At 42.9% G+C, this 20703-nt stretch overlaps 2 protein-coding genes across 11 annotated transcripts in view; one reads left to right on the plus strand and one right to left on the minus strand.

Annotated features, from left to right (window-relative positions):
* The window catches only part of ZCCHC2 (zinc finger CCHC-type containing 2), a 57277-nt gene extending 49276 nt beyond the window's left edge, over positions 1-8001 (minus strand). For both annotated transcript variants that reach the window (XR_014815855.1, XM_021099630.2), the window contains exon 1: positions 7034-8001. Coding sequence is in view for 1 of the 2 variants with exons in the window: in XM_021099630.2 (XP_020955289.1) it covers positions 7034-7975 (942 nt within the window). In the remaining variant the exon portion in view is untranslated. The remainder of the gene's footprint in view (positions 1-7033) is intronic.
* Positions 8002-8740: 739 nt separating this feature from the next.
* The window catches only part of LOC146406843 (uncharacterized), a 103532-nt gene continuing 91569 nt past the window's right edge, over positions 8741-20703 (plus strand). For 5 of the 9 annotated variants that reach the window (XR_014815894.1, XR_014815887.1, XM_084977149.1 and 2 more), the window contains exon 1: positions 8741-9128. Coding sequence is in view for 3 of the 9 variants with exons in the window: in XM_084977149.1 (XP_084833275.1) it covers positions 8893-9128 (236 nt within the window). In the remaining 6 variants the exon portion in view is untranslated. The remainder of the gene's footprint in view (positions 9129-20703) is intronic. The other 4 variants (XR_014815908.1, XR_014815913.1, XR_014815895.1 and 1 more) reach the window with 1 other exon arrangement.

The following is a 20703-nucleotide window of genomic DNA, read 5'->3' on the forward strand; positions in this document are numbered from 1 at the left end:
GCCGGCAGCTGCAGTTCCAATTAGACCCCTAGCCTGGGAACCTCCATGTGCCGCCTTGGGTGAAGCCCTAAAAAAAGCAAAAAAAAAAAAAATCAGTGATGCATTCTTTTCATACATATTAAAGTGACAAATGACCATTTCAGAGAGAGACACAAATTTTCACCTGCTCCCACTGCAGCCTGTGGGCCATCTGTTCCTTTCATCTGACCTTCAAGGCTCTCTGTAACCCTACCCCTATTATCTCTTCAGGCTTCTGCAACCAAAGTGCACTACCCACTCTTGGAACAACCAACTGATAGATTGGTCGACCTTTCTCACTCATGTTTACCAAGCATTTTCATGTATTATTATTACTTTCATCTTCACAGCATTTATATGCAATAAATGGTGATGACATACCTATTCTATACTGAGCAGTCTGAAACTTGGAAAAGACCAAATAACTTGCCAAAGTGACCTCTTCAAAACCTAAACCTGACCTCACATCATTTCCTCAATGAGCACTGAACATGTCTAATGAACTAAGACAATTAGAAGGGCATTAAAGCCAAATGTTCCCTGGAGCTTACGAAGAACAGAAGGAAATGGAGTACTGAGTGAGCACTCAGCAGCTCTGCCACCTGTAACATAAACACCCGATTAGGCACTTCCCTTCTAGAGTGACTGTTTACACAGACTGGATGAAGACAGCTTGTGTGACAAAGCACCCTCTGTGAGGAAAAGGAGCCCTGTGACAACTCGGTCCTCCATAATGCAAAACATAGTTGATAAGAGTGAAGCTCAGTCTGCTTTGAGGGTAGTGCAGGCTTTTTTTTTTTTTTTTTGCTTTTCTTTAACAAAAAATTAAGCTTAATGTTTCTCAAGGAAGACCAAAAATATTAAAGAAGCTTCAAATGAGCCAATTTAATAGCTTCTATAAAAAAGATACGAAAAAGTTTAATTATCCATGGATTCCAGTCTGTGCTCTGAAATAACCAAAAATTATATAACTTAACAAAACTGCAAAGTAGCTTTAAACTATAGAATACTTTCCTAACTAAATGTGGAAAAGATTTAAGTAAATTATGGTTGCATGGGAGTTAATGACAGCCCGAATTCAAAATACATATTTTCCTCATTCCGACCCCCAAATGCAATAAAGAGAAAACACATATTTTAATGATTTTTGACCCAGAGAAGTGCTTCTTTTGGGCTTATATTATCTGTAGCATACCAGATCTTTACAATTTAAGAATTAACAAACTCTGCCCAAATAAATGTCTCAAACACCAGCTTTAGAGGTATGCTAATATAGAATATAGAAAATACTACACCATGTAGTCTATTAAGTAACAAAACAAAACAAAACAAAACAAAACACTTCTAAAGACTAATGTAACAATCTGGATGGTTGTATCTTAGTGGAAAAGAAAAATGCATTGAGCACCGCTCTCAGAGAATGTGTGGTCAAAACAGTATATGAATTACTTTGCGACTTCTCATTATTCAATCACCATAATCTTAAAAAGAAGTCATTATTCCCATTTCACAGACAAGACTGTGGCTCAGGGATTTAAGTGGCCTGGTTAATATCACAAAGCAAGTGGCAGAGCTGGAGTTTAAGCCTCTCAATCTAGTGCTCTACTAAACATGGCCAACACTCCTCAAGGCCTTTGACAGCCTCTGGGACATATTTCCTGTCCCCTAACCCACCAAAAAACCCACAAAAAGTAATTTTTTAAAAAAGGATATATAGTACATCAGTTAATTTGTGGAAAAAAAGTTAATGGTATATTAACTTAAGTGAGACTCCCTGAGTTCTCCTTACCTGAGAAAAACACTGCACAGAAAAATACACCTGGGGTAGAATACCCAATAGCTCCTATTTTTGACTAAAATAATCACTGCTTAACTGTGATCTTCTATATAAAAGCCTCTCTCAAAGGGCAGTTATTAACTGAACTGCTTTTGTTCTTTGCTACAGTCAAACCAACCTCAAGTTTCCCATAAAAGTGAGAGCTAGTTCTGCTCCCCACTCTCAATCTGTGAGATGCTACATCCAACTCTTCTACCACCACCTTCCTAACAAGGTTTAACTTTTACCCGTGACTGCTAACATTTACTGAAGGTCATGTACCAGACATCATTCTACAATTAGTCATCCATTTAATCCTCACAATCTAACATAAGTACTGTTATTATCCCTCCAATAGGAGTGAGGAAAGCCTTCTCAGACAGCTCCCCCTGCTCCACTGCAAAATCTCCCAGCAGTGGACCACAAATTAAATGAAGGTATTTACTACTGTGAGCATTATAGCTGTTCTTTTAAAGTCATTAAAAAAAAAATTTTTTTTTTGTATTTTGTATTTTTTTTTTTTTTGCTTTTTAGTGCCACAGGTGCACCATATGGAAGTTCCCAGGCCAGGGGACGAATCAGAGCTGCGGATGCCAGCCTAGACCACAGCTCATGACACCAGATTCCTAGCCCACTGAAGGGGGCCAGAGATGGAACCTGCATTTTCAAGAATATTAGTTGGGTTCGTTTCTGCTTAAGCCATAATGGGAAACAAAAGTCATTTTTGGAAAGCATCTTTTTAGTGCCTAATACATTAACAACTGAAATCCTGACTAACCTCTCCTCTCATTTTAAGTCCGAACTCTCACTAGGATTCCAGTTACCACAGACATATATATTCAATCTACCTTAGAGTAGGAGTATTTATGTTAAAACTCCTTTGAAAAGCATTTTCTTTTTAAGGCACCAACGCTACCAATACATTATCTATATCAATAAAATGAGTTGAGGTATTTGCTCTGTCAAGTACAATATAGCTTATTAACCCATGCTGTGAAAAAGTAACCATTTTGCAAAGCTGTCTTCTTTTTCTTTTTTTACTATTTTCATTGATTTTATTTTCTTCAAAGGACTCATGGCCCATTTACTTTTTGTGAGTTCAAATATGTTCTGTGAGTTCAAATAACACAACATACTATCTACTATACTATCAAAAGATTTCATTTCCTATCTTTAAATCAAACATTAGTACTACGTGCCAAACAACTGAGTTTTGAGGATACTGAAAACAATCTCCAGAGAAACATGGCTATGCAAAGGACATTGATTGCAAACCACTACTAGATATTAACCATTAAGTACTATTACCATAGTAACTTATCCTTTTTTTACCTTTGTGTTGCTAATTGAGGGTTAACTCTCCAAAATTAGATTACCCATTTTCACAATCAGAGTATCTTTAAGTGTGCAAAGATCCAAAGCTTGGCTCTCTCACCTTTTCAATGATAAAGCAACAAAACTAGCATCTTTTAAAAATACTTAACCGTTAATGCTATTGCCAACACACCGTTCATAGTTTGTTTTCCTAATATTAAGGGGCCCATTTTTAAAAAAGTTTTTTAGCTATGCTACATACACAGACCATAACTTTATTAACACATAACTACATCGATAACATAAATTTTGTAGGACACTGTTTTTTTGTTTTTGCTTGTTTGGTTTACTTTTTAGGGTTGCACAGGTGACATACAGAAGCCCCCAGACTAGGGGTTGAATCTGAGCTGCAGCTGCCAGGGCCTACACCACAGCCACAGCAACATGGGATCTGAGCCACACTGCAACCTACGCCACAGCTTAAGGCAACATCGGATCCTTAACCCACTGAGCGAGACCAGGGATCGAATCTGAATCCTCATGGATCCTAGCTGGGTTAGTTAACTGCTGAGCCACGAAGGGAACTCCTCCTGGGACACTGTTAATGAGTATTTTCACTACTGCCCACTTGGCTATTTATTGACTTTTACAAGTGATCAGCAGTCTACTGCAGCTGCGAAAAACATGAACTTTATATTCAAGTCTCTGAAAAGCAATGTTGACATTTAAGTTGTAATCCAATGTAACATTTACTCTATAATAATCCAAAGTATGCAAGAAAACTCTAGAAGTGTTACTTTTAAAAATAAAAATATATTTGTTGAATTTGCTCCCCTTTCTAAATTGCCTAGTTGGTATATTCTAGTGGTTAAGTTTGTGGCCTTGTCACCTCAACTATAAACATAACTACAGTATGTCACTAAACAATTGCTGGTCCTGGTAGCTTATAAGCATATAATTAGTATAAAGTTCACATTAAAATACAAGTTCTACCATAAACGTCATTCATTTTTAAAAATCTTTGTTTAAAGAGAAGCTGCTGCATATTACGTGTTGGATACAAGTCTTGGATGAGCTAGGAACACTATTTTGGACTAGTATACTCTTACTCTAGTAGAAAATTAAAAGAAAATTAGTTCTGCACCACCCGTTTAATATGAATGATCTTAAGACAGTTAACAGTTATTTCTAAACCAATTACGAATACTGCTAAATTACATGTATGTTACATCTATGTGTCTAAAAAGGTTACTTCTGGGGCAATAAAACGCTGCTACAAAAATTTCCCTTTCCCATTCCCAGAGCACATCACCCGCATAGTTCTCTGATCCGCCGTGTGCCCCTCACCTCGCCCAACGGGGGCCAAAGCCACCCCCCAAGGCAGCACGGTCAGTCCCGGCTGCCCCCTCGGGGGCGTGGCCAGCGCCAGTCACGTGGGAGGCGTGCAGTCGCCATCTTGCAGGGCGGGGGAGGGGAGGAGCCCTGCAAGACTGGCCCCGGATCGCTGTCTGTGGGTCCACCGCCGCTCGTGATCGCGGGGCCCCCCAGCGCACCGCAGTGCTTCCACGCAAGCCTGGGCGCCTTCCCGCACAATCCTATATGGGCCCACTCTCCAACTGTGAGCAGGCGGCAGAGGGCTGCGAAACAGCTGGATTGGACTGCAGTGAACCAGGGCTGAAATCAATCCACCCGCTTCAGTCGCTTCTAGAGTGACAGCCTGGGATCTGTAAGACCTGCCCAAATTTCTTTAAGGCCAGAACAAGCCACAGCTGAAGGCCTCGGAGTCCACGCTACCAAGCAGAAAGTGTGTAGAGTAGTATCCAATTTAATGAGACGTAACTGATTTATTAAGGTAACCCTAAACAACTACTGTAGAAAAAAAGTTCATCACGCCACCAGCCTCTGGAAACAGCCTTCAGCCTCACCTGTAGTACGTGGATCCTCTATAAATTATTCCCAAACAACTGATGGCCACAGCACAAGGCACTGCCTGAGAAGTAATGGTGTGCTGAAATAATTGGCAGGATGCCCGGCCTCACAAAAGTCCACTCTTCCCAGCACTCACTGATTGCCAGAAAAGGCCACACGTTGGAGTCAAGATAAAATTTTCATTATTGTGGTTTGCGTGCATCTCTTCCCTTCGTCTAGTCACTTTCCAACACTCGCATTTTAAGCAAAATTTAATGGGGGAAAAAGACTCCTAGTAGTTACAATCAAAAATAGATTACCCTTTTTGGAATGATATGAATGGAATAATATAAAACTGCTCCACTGTGGGACATTTTCATTACATCCACACTCTAAGGATATCCTTATTATACTATTACAAGAAAAAAATTTTATTAAAGATATATAAGTACTGCTCCTGAGTTCAGGCTTTCTTCTCTAAATTTAATGATGGAGCACATAGGACTTTTTGAAATTATTTTAATAAGTAGGCTGGAGAGTGGAAAGGGCTTTTACCATCAATATACACAGTTGCATGCTAGTAGTAAATAGACACTGGCAGACAACATTTCAAGCTAAGAAAATTCTGGATACTAGCGTTACTACCTCCTGAGTGTGATAAAGTATGTCCTAAAATGTGAGTTAGTCACTTCACAGAAGCCTCCTTTTGAAATAGAGGGGCTCAGCCTAGATTATAGCTAAATCCTTCAGGGCCCCAAATTCCTTTGATTCTAGGGGTACTGAGTCCACACAGACATTACAGAAATACAATGCTCGGTTTTAGTTTCAAGGTATTGACTGAAAGCAGCTATATAAGATATGTAAGCTAAATTAACTTACAAGTAAGGAGTGAAAAAAAAAATCCCCTTCCCAATATATCATCCTGGAGATCACCTAATTGGAAAAACATGGCAAGCAAATCAGTTGTTTTCTAGAATAGCTGTGAACCATGAAAGTAAGCTCTTATTGTACAGTTTTTATCTGAAAGCTAACTAGTCCATTAAATTGTCAAGCTCAAGAACTTTATATTGGGCCTAGATTATTATTAAATTGCTTTCGTGGCCATTTAAATTTTTTTCTTTAATGTTTGCGACAAGTAACTCATCTTAATTCTCATCTACTACATTTTGGTGTTTAATAACTTTTTAAAAAACATTTATGCCTACAGTTAAAAAGGTTCAACAAACATCTCTGGACCCAAATCTGTTGGCAGGACTCACGCTCATTAGAAAGCAGGATACGCCAGAGGCAAAGAACACTACCAACCCACTCTAGGAGGTTACTTTACCCAGACAAACCACGCTACTACATTTCTACTTTGAGTCATTTCGCCGCTTTAAGGGAACATCAAGTTTTCCGAGCAGGAGCCACAAGATCCTACGACCCCTTTTAAATCAGGTACCCACTGAGCTAAAAGGCCCATTTGTGTCAATAATAGGGCAACTCGCCGGGAGAGCACCTTTAGGACACCTCACCGAGGGGTAAGGCAAAGCTTTAAAACGTGTGACCTGAGCGCCAGGCGGCAAGAAAGGGAAGGCTCAGCCCGAGGCGAGACTGCGGCCGACACACGGGCTCCACTAGCGCTTCGCCTTTCCCAGCATCTAGAGATGCTCAAAGTCAAAAAGTCCCAAGACTCTTCATCTGAGAGCGGGATCGGGCTGAGTGCTCTATGTTTTCCGTGGTAACTCCGGCACGGAAGAGACTTCTAGAGCATTCTGTTATGGCGGGTGCCTCTGTGTGCAGCGGGGGTGGGGGGAGCAGTGGAAATGAGCGGTCCAGACTAACGAAGGCTAGTACAACTGGGCGGGGAGCCGTGGCAAGGGGATTCCGAGCCACCTGCGTGGGGTGAGGCTCGGCCACCGGGAGTCCGAAAGCCGGGCAGGGCAGGTCGCCGAGGCGGTGACCACACTGCGGGCGCAGAGGGCTGGCACGCCTTACCTGGGCCCGGGGGCCGGCAAAGTTACACGACTCCGCCTCCACTCCCCCGTCCTCGGGGCCCCCGCGGAGCGCGGCGCGGAGCCTCTCCAGGTGCTCCCTCAGGGTGACCCGCTGGTGGAAGGAGAACGCCGGGTGCAGGGAGGCCATGGTGAAGAGCAGCAGCAGTTCCTCCTGGGCCCTGAAGCCCAGCCCGCTGCCGCGCCGGGGCTCGGCGCCGCTGCCTTCCGGGCCGGAGCCGTCCTTCTCCGCGTCCTCCTCGCCGTTGCAGTCCTCGCCGGGCTTGTCCTCCGCGCCACCTCGCGAGCCCTCGCCCCGGGCCGCGCGCAGGCTTTTGAGCACAGAGTCCACCTGGGGCAGGAGACGGTGCAGGCGGCCGGCGGCCTCACGGTTCTCTGAGCCCAGCAGCGCCAAGTAGACGATGAGGCGCGAGCGCACGGCCGGCTCTCGGAAGTCGGCCAGCGGCCCGGGGTCCGAGAGGCCGTTGGCCTTGGCCTCCGAGTCGCGCAGGTAGTGGTAGTCCTTGCGCGCCAGGTCCTCCAAGCACGAGCCGAGAAAGCGCAGTTCCAACGGGTTACACAGGTCCAGTAGTCCGCACATGAACTCCAGGCGCTGCGCGGAGCCCAGCACCAGCCCGAACCACTCGTACACCCGCTCCTGCTCCCGCAGCGCCGCCGTGGGGCCGCCGCCGCCGCCCGGCATGCCCGCCCCCGCCGCCGCTCCCCCAGCAACAGGCGGCCCGAGCCCCCCAGGCGGCGGCGGCGGCTGGGGGCCCCGCAGCTGGCCCGAGGGCGGCGGCGGCGGCGGCGGCGGCGGGGGGCGGCAGTCTCGGCGGCGGCGCGGTGGCGCCTTCGCGGACAACCGCGCGTCCGCCTCGGGCTCCTCCGCCTCGGGTGGCGGCTCCGCGGGGTGCGTCGGCTTCAGCGGCAGCTTCATCCTCAGCATCCTCGGCTAAGGCGGCGCGGACATGCGAGCGGGGGCGGGAGGGAGGGGCCGGGAGGAGGGACGGGGGCCGAGGCGGCGGCGCGGCAGTCAGGAGCTGGGCCCCTCCATGCCGCCGGGGGAGGGCCGGGGCCGGGGCCGGGGGCGGGTCTCGGCCGGCAAGGGGGGCGGTGGCCGGCCGGCGAGGTCGCTGGCGTCGTCTTCCCGGGCCGGAGGCGGGGCGTGCCCGCCGCGGCTCCTCCCTCTGGGCTCCGCGCCGGCTCTAGGAGCCCGGGTGCGGGTGGGAGCAAGCGAGCGAGCGTGTCCTCCTTCCGCCTCCCTCTCTTCCGTCGTCCGCACTGGGCTGGGGCGGCGGCGCCTGAGCGGTTCCCTCGCGAGCCTGTGCGGACCAAGCCGCTGGAGAAGAGGAGGAGCAGCCCGGGCGGGGCGGAGACGCTTGCGGGCTCCTCTCAGTCACTTCAGCCAATCAACAGCCAGAACCGATGGTTGCGTAGTGTCCCCACCCCCTCGGGCACGCCTCTCTTCGATAAGCCACGCCCAACTGCCCTCCAGCCGCCTTCCCTTTCGGCGGTTTCCGCGCGGTCCTAATGTGTGGTGGCTGACCGCGGGCTGGGGTGGGGAAGGACGCGGTAGGACTGTAGGAGATGGCTAGGTGTGCTAGAGCGCGGCAAGGCGCTGCTGAGACCCGCGTGTGCGGAGGGAAGTGGGGAACTGCCCCTTTTCCAAGGGCCTGAACACAGCTTTGACTACTGACTGTCCTGTTCTGCCTTCCTCTTCGCGTGGGCCACCGCCCCACAGCGCCGCTGGGTTCCCTTCGCGGCCGCATGGTACGCGTCCCGGGAGCGAAGCTTCCCCTGGGGGGAGCGCGCTAACCTGAGCTCCTTCGGTGCACCGCCCTGCCGACTGTCTGGAAGTCAGCAATGGGATATTCCCACCACAACTTTACCGGGATCTCTGGGTTGACTCTCTGGGTTGAGGATCGGGGAGCTGGGTCGGGAGGCTGGCTTGTGGCTGTGGTTGAGGGGCCCGGACGCCTCGAAAGCAGGAGGGTGCCCAGGCGAAGTGCAGGCTGCACCATGCAATCTTCCGGGCGCAGAGGCGACCCAACCCGACCTGAGGGAGATCCACGGGCTCTGGGCCGAGGGGAGACGCAGTGGTAAGGACGCCCCTGGCTTAACGGTTGCTTCTGGTCTTTAACGCTCTTTGGAAATTTCCACGACAGTTGTTAGCAAAAGCCCCCCCAAAGCCACCATCTTTTGGAAATTATTTTATTTGCTACGTAACATTTCTATGCCTAACGCTAACATTTTGAATTTGGTGCCGGTGCGAAGCCCTGCTACAGCTATATCGTAGGAATATGTTAAAAAACAAAAAAAAAATCTTTCTGAAAAATTTTGAACATCTGTTGGGAGACCATAAGCTGAGCCCTCTTCACCTCACAGTTTTCTGCCCTAAGAAGCTAATTTTATACTAAAAGGCTGAATTGAAGCCTAAAGTCTCAATTGAACCCTGCAATAAAACGGAGACAATTGTTTTCAATACACTTTAGATTAGTAAAATATATGAAAGCCATTCTATCTTGTAATTTGCTATTTTCTTGTGTTCTTTGGGTGTAATGTAGAAATATTACAATGAGGAGAAGACTTTCTAAGGACTTTTATTATTACAGTCCTTTTTATTATTACAAACCTCAATTGCCCTGGAATCATACCCTATCTCATCTATTCCCACATCTCTGAAGCGTAGGGTGAAATACTTTAGGCAATCAATAATAATATTAATCTTGCTAGATTTTCACAGGTTCATAGTGAGTTGTCTAGATCTGGATATCTTGTGTTCCTTTGAGGTGATTTTTATGTGTGGTTTAGGCAGTCTTTACGTTTTTCTTGACAACAAGAAGCCATTTGGAATTAACTCTCCACAATACTTGATCCATACATTTTTAGGTCAGAATTCATATTTGTAATGAGGGATGATTACTTTTGTCCTTCTATCTTTGGCCCATATTAGGAAATGCAGTGATCCGTGCTCCTGCACATACATGACACACACCGTGACTTAATGATTCTGGTTATCATCCATCAGCTGGATAATTTGCTACTTATGCCCAAGTTTCAGAGACCTCTCTTCATACTGCGATTCATTAGACAAGGCCTTGGTGTGTTTTTCCACCCTATCATAAGTGAGAGAAAACACCTTCAGTAAGGGTGATGTACTGCAGCAGGGAGGGACCCAGATGGAAATCCCAGGATGAGGTGTAGGTGTGTTTCTTGGGAAAAACTATCCAGATGATTCTAATAAGACATCCTAGGAAGGTATTCCTCCCACTGGGCCTACCTGTTGGGGACCCTGGCTCTAGATTCCCTCCTGTTTTATATATTCCCTGTATAATCATTCAAATGGGCCAAATAAAATTACTGTGGTAATGGTGGGTGTGTGTTGTATCCAGATCATTCAGAGGGATATAGTCTGTAAAAAAAAAAAAATTTTAAGGACACAAAGTGCTATCATGTCTTGTCCCTAGATGATACTTTATGCATATTACATATACTTTGTTTATGTGACTCTTTAACAATGAAAGATGGTGGTGTTGACATTATTATCCAAAAGTTTATGTGTGCCCAGAAGACTAGTTCCAAGTTAAGGTTGTACTTTGGATTAAGACACCAGCCAGTGGTTGAAGATTGAGGAGACTTTGCAACCCTTTTGCAATTGAGTTGCTGCAAGATATTTCACTAAAACCACAATTGTGGATGGTTTGGGGCAGACTGACAATCAACTCCATATAAAGGATGCTTAGATACAGCTACTTCTACCTCAGATGACATCCTGCATCAGCTAACCTGATCCATATCAAGAATTTGTTCTCTCAGTCTATAAATGTTTACCTCTTTGCTCCCTCTCCCATTATACCTCCCTGTTTCCCCCATTACAATAGAAATAGTTTAACATTGATAACCATGTCTTAATTTATCACATCTGGAACACAGTAGATGTTACTGAATATTTGGTGAATAAACTATGAATGAGTAATGCTCCAGGATCCAAAAGTAACTGCCAATAGCTCCTGGGGTTACCTGGAGCCTTTTTCACAACTAGCAGGGAAGAGAAAACATCTTCATCTCAACATTGCCAGGCTAGTCCTGAGATTGATTCTAACTGAATTGGCTTAGATTACATGCCCATTCCTATGAATTCTGGAGCCAGAGAAGTGGAGTAGATTCTTCAGAACCATATGGGTCCCCCAAAAGAAGTTTGGGGCTGTTGGAAAGGAGAGGGAAACATGGGTGCTGGGGAAGCAACCAACCTGTGTCCAGAGTCATTGTACTTAACAATCTATATTTTTGATTACTTAAGTTGTCAGGGGTTTAAGTTACCTCAAAAGCATATTTTTGTTTAGGTAGGTCACAAATTTTCCTTTAGTTAGGTCATGCATTTATTTTGAGAGAAATTAAATATTAAATTGTCTTTAGAGATTACAGTTAAAAAGCTGTTCTAGGAGCTCCCATCACGGCTTGGTGGAAACGAACCTGACTAGTATCCATGAGGAGGAAGGTTTGATCCTTTGCCTTGGGTTAAGGATCCCGTGTCGCTGTGAGTCTTGGTGCAGGTCACAGACGAGGCTCGGATCTGGTGTTGCTGTGGCGTAGGCCAGCAGCTACAGCTCTAATTAGACCCCTAGCCTGGGAACTTCCATATGCCGTGGGTACAGCCCTAAAATGACACATACAAAAAAACAAAATACCCACAGGTATTCACTGATAGACAACTTAAGGGAAAAAAAAATAATTGCATATTTAAAGTTAAAAGGATAAGTTTTTGTAAGCTTTACAAAAATACCCAATATGACAGATTTGAAATAAAAAGAAATCCTTGGTATTGACCCTGTGACAGTATTCTCATTGGTCAGTTGGAAATCCATACCCAACACTGTGGTGTCTGGCACATTTTCTGGAAGACTAGTGCTGGGTAAAATTTAGAGTCTCACTGGAGTTATGGTCCCTCTTGTCAGAAAGGTTCTTAAGGATTTAGATTGACCAGGCTGCTCAAATTCCCCCACTTGCACATCAAAACTTTTGGAGAAACTCTGAAATCCACCAATCTTTGAGGCTTGTCCAGAAATAAACTTTGTTCTAAAGTGGTTTGGTTTGGAAAATCCTCAGGCTGCTGATTTGTGTTAGAAATTGGGGAACTGGAGTTCCTGTTGTGGCTTAGTAGGTTAAGGACCTCATGTTTTCTCTGTGAGGATACAGGTTCAATCCCTGGCCTCATTCAGTGGATTAAAGATCGGGCATTGCCTCAAGCTTCGGGGGCTCAGTTTTGGATCCCGTGTGGCTGTGGCGTAGGCCTGCAGCTGCAGCTACAATTCAACCCCTAGCCCAGGAACTTCCATATGCCTCAGATGTGGCCATAAAAAGAGAAAAAGAAAAAAAAAAAAAAAAAGAAATTAAGGAACTGAATGATCTTAGGCACTTGCGTGGTTCAGTGATAGTTCTGCAAATAGACCTTTTGTCCAACTGCCCAAAAAAGGCAAAGGGTGTTGTTCCCCCTGCCCCCCCCCCCGAAAAAAACACAGCCTTCTAGGGACCTGTGGAGAGGTAGAATTGAAGTCCTGGAAGTTTAGCTTGCTAGATAGAAATGTAACCTCTGCTCCAGCAGCATTCTCTGGAATGGAATTTGCTGAATTCATGTACTTCTTTAAATATATGGTAACATTAAACTATTAATGAGCTGTTGATTGTCAACTCACCTTAAACCCACCATCTCTTGCCCTTTCACCTTTATAAAAGAAGCCTGTTTTTTTTCTTCACATATCCAGCCTTCTCCCAAAGACTCTATTTGTGTTGGAGGATAACTGCCAGTTCCAGGAATCTTAAGCAGTTACCCAATCAGAAAAGCCCACAGTTTTTGACAATTGTTCAGAAACCCATACTGATTGGAGTATGTCAAAAGGACACATGAGCTAATAAACTATAAAATTGGTACATGAAGGGGCTTCCTGGTGGCCCAGTGCATTAAGGACCCAGCATCGTCACTGCTGTAGCTCAGATTCCTTACCTGGCCCAGGAACTTTTGCATGCTGTGGGCGTGGCTAAAAAAAAAATGGTACATGAATGGGCTCCCATTGGCCAAATTTAGCAGAATTTGAATATTGACTAAGATGGTGCCGGTGAATAAAAAAAAGATTCCAAGTCCATAGAGATTCTCAAAGAAAAAAGAGTGGAGGAGGGTGCATGGAAAGCTCTTCTCTATATAAGAATGCCAGTTAAAAAATTCAGAAGGAACGTACCATTTTGCAAACACCAAATATAACCATAGATCCAAGCATTTTCACCACTGGGTACAACGTTGTTGGGAAGCAAGACATTCACAAGTCCTCAAAATAACACCTCATTTAATTAAAAGGGAGGGGTGGTACTTTTACGTTAATAAATCTGGTGGATACCACCTTAACTAGGTGGTCACAATTAGAATCACCAATAATAAAACAGTCTAACATTCCTTCTCATGTCATGGATGTCACTGGAAATACACACTCTGCAGTATTCTTGCCAAAATGTTTACACTGAATCTAATCATGGGGAAATGAGACAAAATCTGGATTGGGGGATATCATTCGAGGCACTGGCCTGAATCATCAAAAATATCAGTATCATGAAAGCAAACACAGGCAGGGGACTGTTCTAGCTTCAAGAAAACTAAGATTACATGACAACCAAAAGCAATTCATGATCTATGATTAGATCATGGGTTTTTAAAACTCTAGAAGATATTTTGGGAATAATTAGATAAATTTGAATATGGACTTTACCTTAGATATGGCTACTGTATCAGTGCTAACTTTCTTGGGTAGGACCTTACGGCTATATAGAAAAATGTTTTCAGTTGATTCATGCCAAAGGACTGACAGTTGAAATGTCATGATATCTACAATGTATTTTTTATTAAAAATTATATATTGAAAGCAAATGTGACAAAATATTAAAATAGGTAAATTTAGGTGAAGGGTATATGGGTGAATGTACAATTTCACCTTTCTTTATGTGTGATTTTTTTTCCCCAAAATAAATTGGAAAAATGCAGTTTACAAATACACATCCAAAGGATGAATAAAAAATTAAAATTTGTTAAATTTATGGATGGAGTTTAGCACACTTAAAGTTGTTGAAGTAGGAGTTCCCGTCGTGGCGCATCGGAAATGAATCCAACTAGGAACCATGAGGCTTCGGATTCAATCCCTGGCCTTGTTCAGTGGGTTAAAGATCTGGTGTTGCTGTGGCTCCAGCATAGGCCAGCGCAACAGCTCTGATTAGACCCCTTGCCTAGGAACCTCCATATGCTGCAGGTGCGGCCCTAAAAAGACAAAAAAAAAAAAAAAAAAAAATTGTTTAATTAACTGGTTTTGTCAATGGGACAAAACATTAATTAAAGTGCCCTTAAAACTATATGTAACATAGAATGACAAGATGTCTAAGAGGAACACACAGGCTTATTGAAGAATGGGTTTTCCGCATTTACCTCAATATATTTAACTTTCAAAAAAACTGGAGAGTGAAACTGGTTGGAATCAACTTGAAATGGCTTGCAGAGTCATAAGGTGTCCCAAGAGTCAGTTTGTCAGTGCATTCTGAAGGAAACCTGGGACACAGCCAAATGCAAGCAAGGTCATCCTCAGACAAATATTCCTAAAGAAGAGTACAAAATAATCACACTGGGACTGAATTACATGCAATCATGGTAAAGCACAAGAAGAATGTGGTGTTCAATGTGGAGTACATTATAATGAAATAATCTTTTTACTTTTTTATTTTTTATTTTATAGCTTGCATCAGCAGCATATGGAAGTTCCTGGGCTAGGGACTGAATCCGCAGCTGCGGCAATGCTGGATCCTTTAACCTACTGTGAAGGGGGGAGATCGAACTCGTGCCCCTGCAGCGACCTGCGCCACTATAGTCAGATTTGCCAGATCTGAATGGCATCTGCGACCTACGCCATAGCTGAGTGAGGCCCCACATCCTCATGAATACTAGTCTGGTTCTTAACCCACTGAGTCACAACAGGAACTCTACTGTAGTTGGATTCTTAACACACTGTGCCACAGTAGGAACTCCAAAGTAATTTTAATTATTTGTTATTATCTGCCTTCTTTCAAAAGCAATTTAAGGAGACCACTTGTAATCTAAAATAGGGAAAACTGAGAGTCTATTTGTTAAAGTTGATGCAGAACTTTCAAGTTAAACAGCCATCAGTTCCTGTAGTGGCGCAGAGGAAACGAATACGACTAGGAACCATGAGGTTTTGGGTTCGATCCCTGGCCTTTCTCAGTAGGTTAAAGATCTGGTGTTGCCTTGACCCATGATGTAGGTTGCAGATGCGGCTCGGATCTGGTGTTGCTGTGGCTCTGGCCTAGGATGGCAACTGTAGCTCTGATCAGACCCCTAGCCTGGGGACCTCCATATGCTGTGGGTGTGGCCCTAAAAAGACAAACAAACAAAAAACAGCCATCGTTAACTGGTGGATATGATTTTTCCATACTCTGTCCTGGAGGAGACTTAGTTCTTTGGACTTTTCCCTTGGCCTCATAAAAAAAAACCTCTGAGATCATGCAATTTTCACACTATGATTTTGATTAATAATTCTGTTTCATTGACTTCGTGATGGGAAACAGGATACCCTGGAGAACAGAGACATATAACTCACTTCCAAGTATGAGATACCCCACAATGAAATACATATATTGACATTCTGGTTTATTAGTCCCTTGTACCTTTAGTTAGAGGGGTCATTCTCCCTGAACTTAACTGGGGGTAAACAAATAAGATCATTTTCTTGGATCCTGGCCTACATATGGTAACTTGAACAGCCTACTGTTCTTGTTCTTTTATATAATTTTAATTTATATACTGTTGAAACTTAAAATCATTTAGATCCAATCAAACTTTTTTTTTTTTTCTTTTTAGGGCCACACCCGTGGCATATGGAGGTTCCCAGGCTAGGGGTAGAATTGGAGCTACAGCTGCTGGCCTACACCACAGCCACAGCAATGCCAGATCTGAGCTGCATCTGTGACCTACGCCATAGCTCACTGACAATTCCAGATCCTTAACCCACTGAGCAAGGCCAGGAATTGAACCTGCGTCCTTCTGGATGCTAGTCAGATTCCCCTGAGTCTCGAAGGGAACTCCCCCAAACAAACCATTTTAAGAATACTATTCTTGGGAATTCCCCTCATGACTGATGCTATATGACCCAACTGATATAAACAACTGATGCTATAGGAGATTTAATGATTTATTTAAAAATGAAAAATAAGTTGAAATGCCAAAATAAATGGTAGATTTCTTTAGTTCGTTTAAAAATTAGTCAATTAAAAATCATCCAATTTGGGAGTTCCCATCGAGGCCCAGTGGTTAATGAACCTGACTAGCATCTGCGAGGACTCAGGCTCGATTCCTGGCCTTGCTCAGGAGGTTAAGGATCCGGCGTTGTGGTGAGCTGTGCTGTAGGTTGCAGACATGGCTTGGATCCCCCGTTGCTGTGGCCGTGGCATAGGCAGGCAGCTACAGCTCCAATTGGACCCCTAGCCTGGGAACCTCCATATGCTGCAGGTGGGGCCCTAAAAAGACAGAAAGACAAAAAAAAAAAATCTGATTTGTTTATGATGTAGAAAAATAATTGTTTTATTTTGCACTTTTTCAACTGATTATCTTGGAACTATGTAGACACTAGTTAAGTAAATATAACCTAAATTAAACCGTACTCTTGCCACATTTATCTCAGACCATATCTGTACATAAGATCACTGTTTTTATAGTCTTTCTTGAAGTATTCAAAAATATTTATTTTGCTATTAAACCTCAAGTCAAAATTTATTTATCTTTATTTGTACTCAAAATGTTCCATCAACATTTACAACTTTAAAGGTTTTTCATAAGTCTCAAATATCTCACTATTAAAAAAGACATGAGAACTGTTTTATTTTACAGAAATGCAAGCTAAACTTGCAGATGCTAAACTTCTATCTACATAGGTCTATAGTATTTCAGATTTAACTGTGCTTGTGTAAGATTACCACACTTATGGTATATGCCATTATTGCTACTGAAATCTGGATGACCTATAGAACCATTTCAATTTTATCTACTTTGAGTGATGATGCTAGAAGGATTAGAAATGGTAGAGGAATTTAACTATATTGTCATTTCTTGACTCTGAGGAGTCTTGGGCTACAATTGGTGACTCGGGCAGTCAGCCATATTGGAGATGACTGCATGGTTCTAAATTAAGAATCACATGCACATTATCAAGTTCTCAACATCCCTTCCCAGTACCCTTTTTGCATCCACACTTAGCTCTCTGGCTGCAAGGTCTCACAAGCTTTAAATGTCCAATGGCAAGGAAGTAAATCACACTGTGGGTTCATCCTGGCTGCTGCTCCCCATCTGGGACAGCTCTGGCCATGTCTGCATCACAACTTACCACTAGCACATCCTGCCTATGAACTTGAGCAATGACCTTAAGAATTGAATGACTCAGACATACAGATGCTGTAGTAATGCAAAGAGTTGCCATGATTATCTCTAACTGCACCTAATCCCATTGGCCAGAGTGTTCCCTACTCTAATGACTTGAAAAAGTCAGGTAGAGCAAGGAAATAACAGCCAGGAGAAAAGAATTCTTTCCCCACAGCAAGGCATAAGTCTCTCTAAACAAGCTATAGCAACAGTAATAAAGACCATTTATTGAGTACTGAGTTGTGTGCTTTTATACTACTTTATACAGTTTCTATTAATTCTTGCAACGTGCTTCATATAGATGCCATTTTATACACGAGGAAAGTAAGACCAAAATGTTCAGCTATTTCCCCAAGATCTCATGTTAAAAGGTGACTGAAACATAATTTAAATCTTGGTTGGTCACCCAAAACTATGTTTTCAACCACTATACCATCTATCTTTCTTTTTTTTTTTTTTTTTGTCCTTTTTGTCTTTTCACTGCTGCACCTACAGCATATGGAAGTTCCCGGGCTAGTGGTCTAAATGGAGCTGTTCCTTCTGGCCTATGCCAGAGCCACAGCAACACCTGATCCGAGCCTCGTCTGTGGCCTACACCATAGCTCACGACAACGATGGATCCTTAACCCACTGAGCAAGGCCAGGGATCGAACCTGCAACCTCATGGTTCCAAGTCGGATTCGTTTCTGCTGCACTACTATGGGAACTCCACTATACCATCTAGATACTGGATAAATTACCATGTGTTTCCTGATGATAAAAACCACATATTTGATTAAAATTAAAAATTTTAAATAAGCCATAATTCCACTGCCTACAGGTAACTATTATACAATTTATTTCCAATACTTTCCTTTGATCATATGTATGTGAGTATGTACATATATATGTGTGCATATTTGTGCAGAATAATTATATGCTGTCATTTTGGTGATGCTAAGACTATTGATTTCTTCTTAATTTTATTTTGATTTCTTAATTTTATTTTTGGGTTGTTCATTGCTAGTATGTAGAAATACAACTGATTTTTATATGTTGATCTTATATCCCACACTTTACTGACTTGTTCTTTCTGGTAGGTGTGTGTGTGTGTGTGTGTGTGTGTGTGTGTGTGTGTGTGTGTTTGTGTATGTCGGTGTTTTAAGATTTTCTATCTATAAGATCATGAATCTGAATAAAAACAAGTTTTATTTTTCTTTTCTGATTAGTATGCTTTTTTTTCCTTCCCTCTTTGCACTGGCTAGGATTTCTAGCATAATGTTGAATAAAAGTGGTGAGAGTAGATATCCTTACCTTATGCCCAATTTAATGGGGAAAAATTTTAGACTTTCATTGCTGTGTATGATATTAGCTATACATTTTTCGTAAATACCATTTATTATTGCAGAAGTTCCTTTCTATTCCTAGCTTGCTGAGAGTTTTTATGATGAATAGGTATTGGATTTTGTCCTATGCATTTTCTGGGTCTTTTGAGGTGATCATGTAGTTTATGGGCCTTATGCTATTTTATGGTGTATTACATTAAGTGATATTTAGATGTTGAACCAACCTTGCATTCCTGGGATAAATCCCACTTGGTCTTAAAGTATCATTCTTTCTATATGTTGCTAGATTCTGTTCCCCCTGGCAGCTGCTTCTCAAAACCTGCGCTACCTGAGTAGAACTATCTCTCCATGGAGCTGGGGGAAGGGGTGGATGGAAGCAACCCCAGGCTAAAATGACACAAACTTCCACTGATCTTACTGAAGTTCAGTGGTTATCTCAAATAAATTCTTCTCGACTTATTCTATTTATAGAGTATTGAAATGGTTATTTTTGATAATTTTGTCCAATTTTACCATTGCTTATTTGGGGGAAAGATTTCCATGCTTCTCCCTTGGTTATTCTGGCAATCCTGCCCCTGCTTTACCCCTTACCCTCTAGTTGTTTCTGTAGAGGGTACAATATACATCCTTAACGTTTTAGTCTACTTTAGTTATTGTTTCCACTTCAAGCAAAACATCAAAACTTTGTTCCGTATAGGTTGATTTACCACTGCTTAAGTTCATATATGGGTTCATTTACTTTGTAATATGTAGGTTCATTTACCATTTAGAGAGTGTAAACACTCCCCCACCTTCTGTCCTTTACATTATGTTATCAAATATCTACATACATCTATGAGAAAGTTTTAGGATTTAGATTAGATAATTATTAAGCCCCTTTTCACTCAAAGTAACACAAATGCTTTTAATGGAAAAAAGTTATATCAAAAACTATTTACGTGTGTTCTGCATCTATGAATAGCACATCTTTTCTTACTGTTTAAAATTTTGGGGGGAGTTCCCTTGCGGTCCCTTGCAGTGACCCAGTGTTGTCACTGCTGTAGCTCTGGTTACAGCTGTGGTGTGTGTTTGATCCTGGCCTGGGAACTTCCACATGCTGCAGGTGTGGCAAAAAGAAAAAAAAAATTAGGTGTTCCTGTCATGGTGCAGCAGAAATGAATCCAACAGGAACCATGAGGTTGTGGGTTTGATCCCTGGCCTGGATCAGTGGGTTAAGGATGGGGCGTTGCCATAAGCTGTGGTGTAGGTCACAGACATGGCTCGGATCTGGCATTGCTGTGGCTGTGGCTTAGGCCCGCAGCTGTAGCTTCGATTAGACCCCTAGTCTGAGAATCCGCATATGCTGTGGTTGGGGCCCTAAAAAGACAAAAGACAAAAATAAATAAATAAATAAATAGATAAATAAATAAATAAATAAAATTCTTCAAAGAGGAAGGAAAGCCTTTATATTTTAGGAAGTAGTACCTGTAGCTCTAATTCTTTCACTGTATAAAAGGTGCAGAAGTTTATTTAGGGGCAAAGGTATTGTGTGCAGGATGAGTGATCTGTGTGTATTTGTAACACTTTTGCCCGCATGCAATCACACAGAACTGAATTTACATACCTTTGATGCCAGGAGAGAATCAGTACCCGCCAGTATTTTGCAACTATGTGATCACTAAATTATTAATATCCCTTATACCATTCAGGAAATAGTGTATTTTCCATTCTGGACTATTGTAGTTTATAGCAATATAATTGGGGGAAAGTTCTTATTTTGCGTTTTTTGTTGTGTTTATTTTTTGGAGGACATAGTTTTTTTATTTTTCAGTACTATATTTTAGAATATATTTTTTCTCTAGATTTAAAAATTACCTCTTAGTGAGGTGCACTGTTAATTTTATGCTATGT

This window comes from Sus scrofa, chromosome 1, assembly GCF_054392235.1.
Source record: "Sus scrofa isolate SSC_HxYL_T2T_F1_AM1 chromosome 1, Sscrofa_HxYL_maternal_Yorkshire_Landrace_v2.0, whole genome shotgun sequence".
In the NCBI taxonomy this organism is placed as follows: domain Eukaryota; kingdom Metazoa; phylum Chordata; class Mammalia; order Artiodactyla; family Suidae; genus Sus; species Sus scrofa.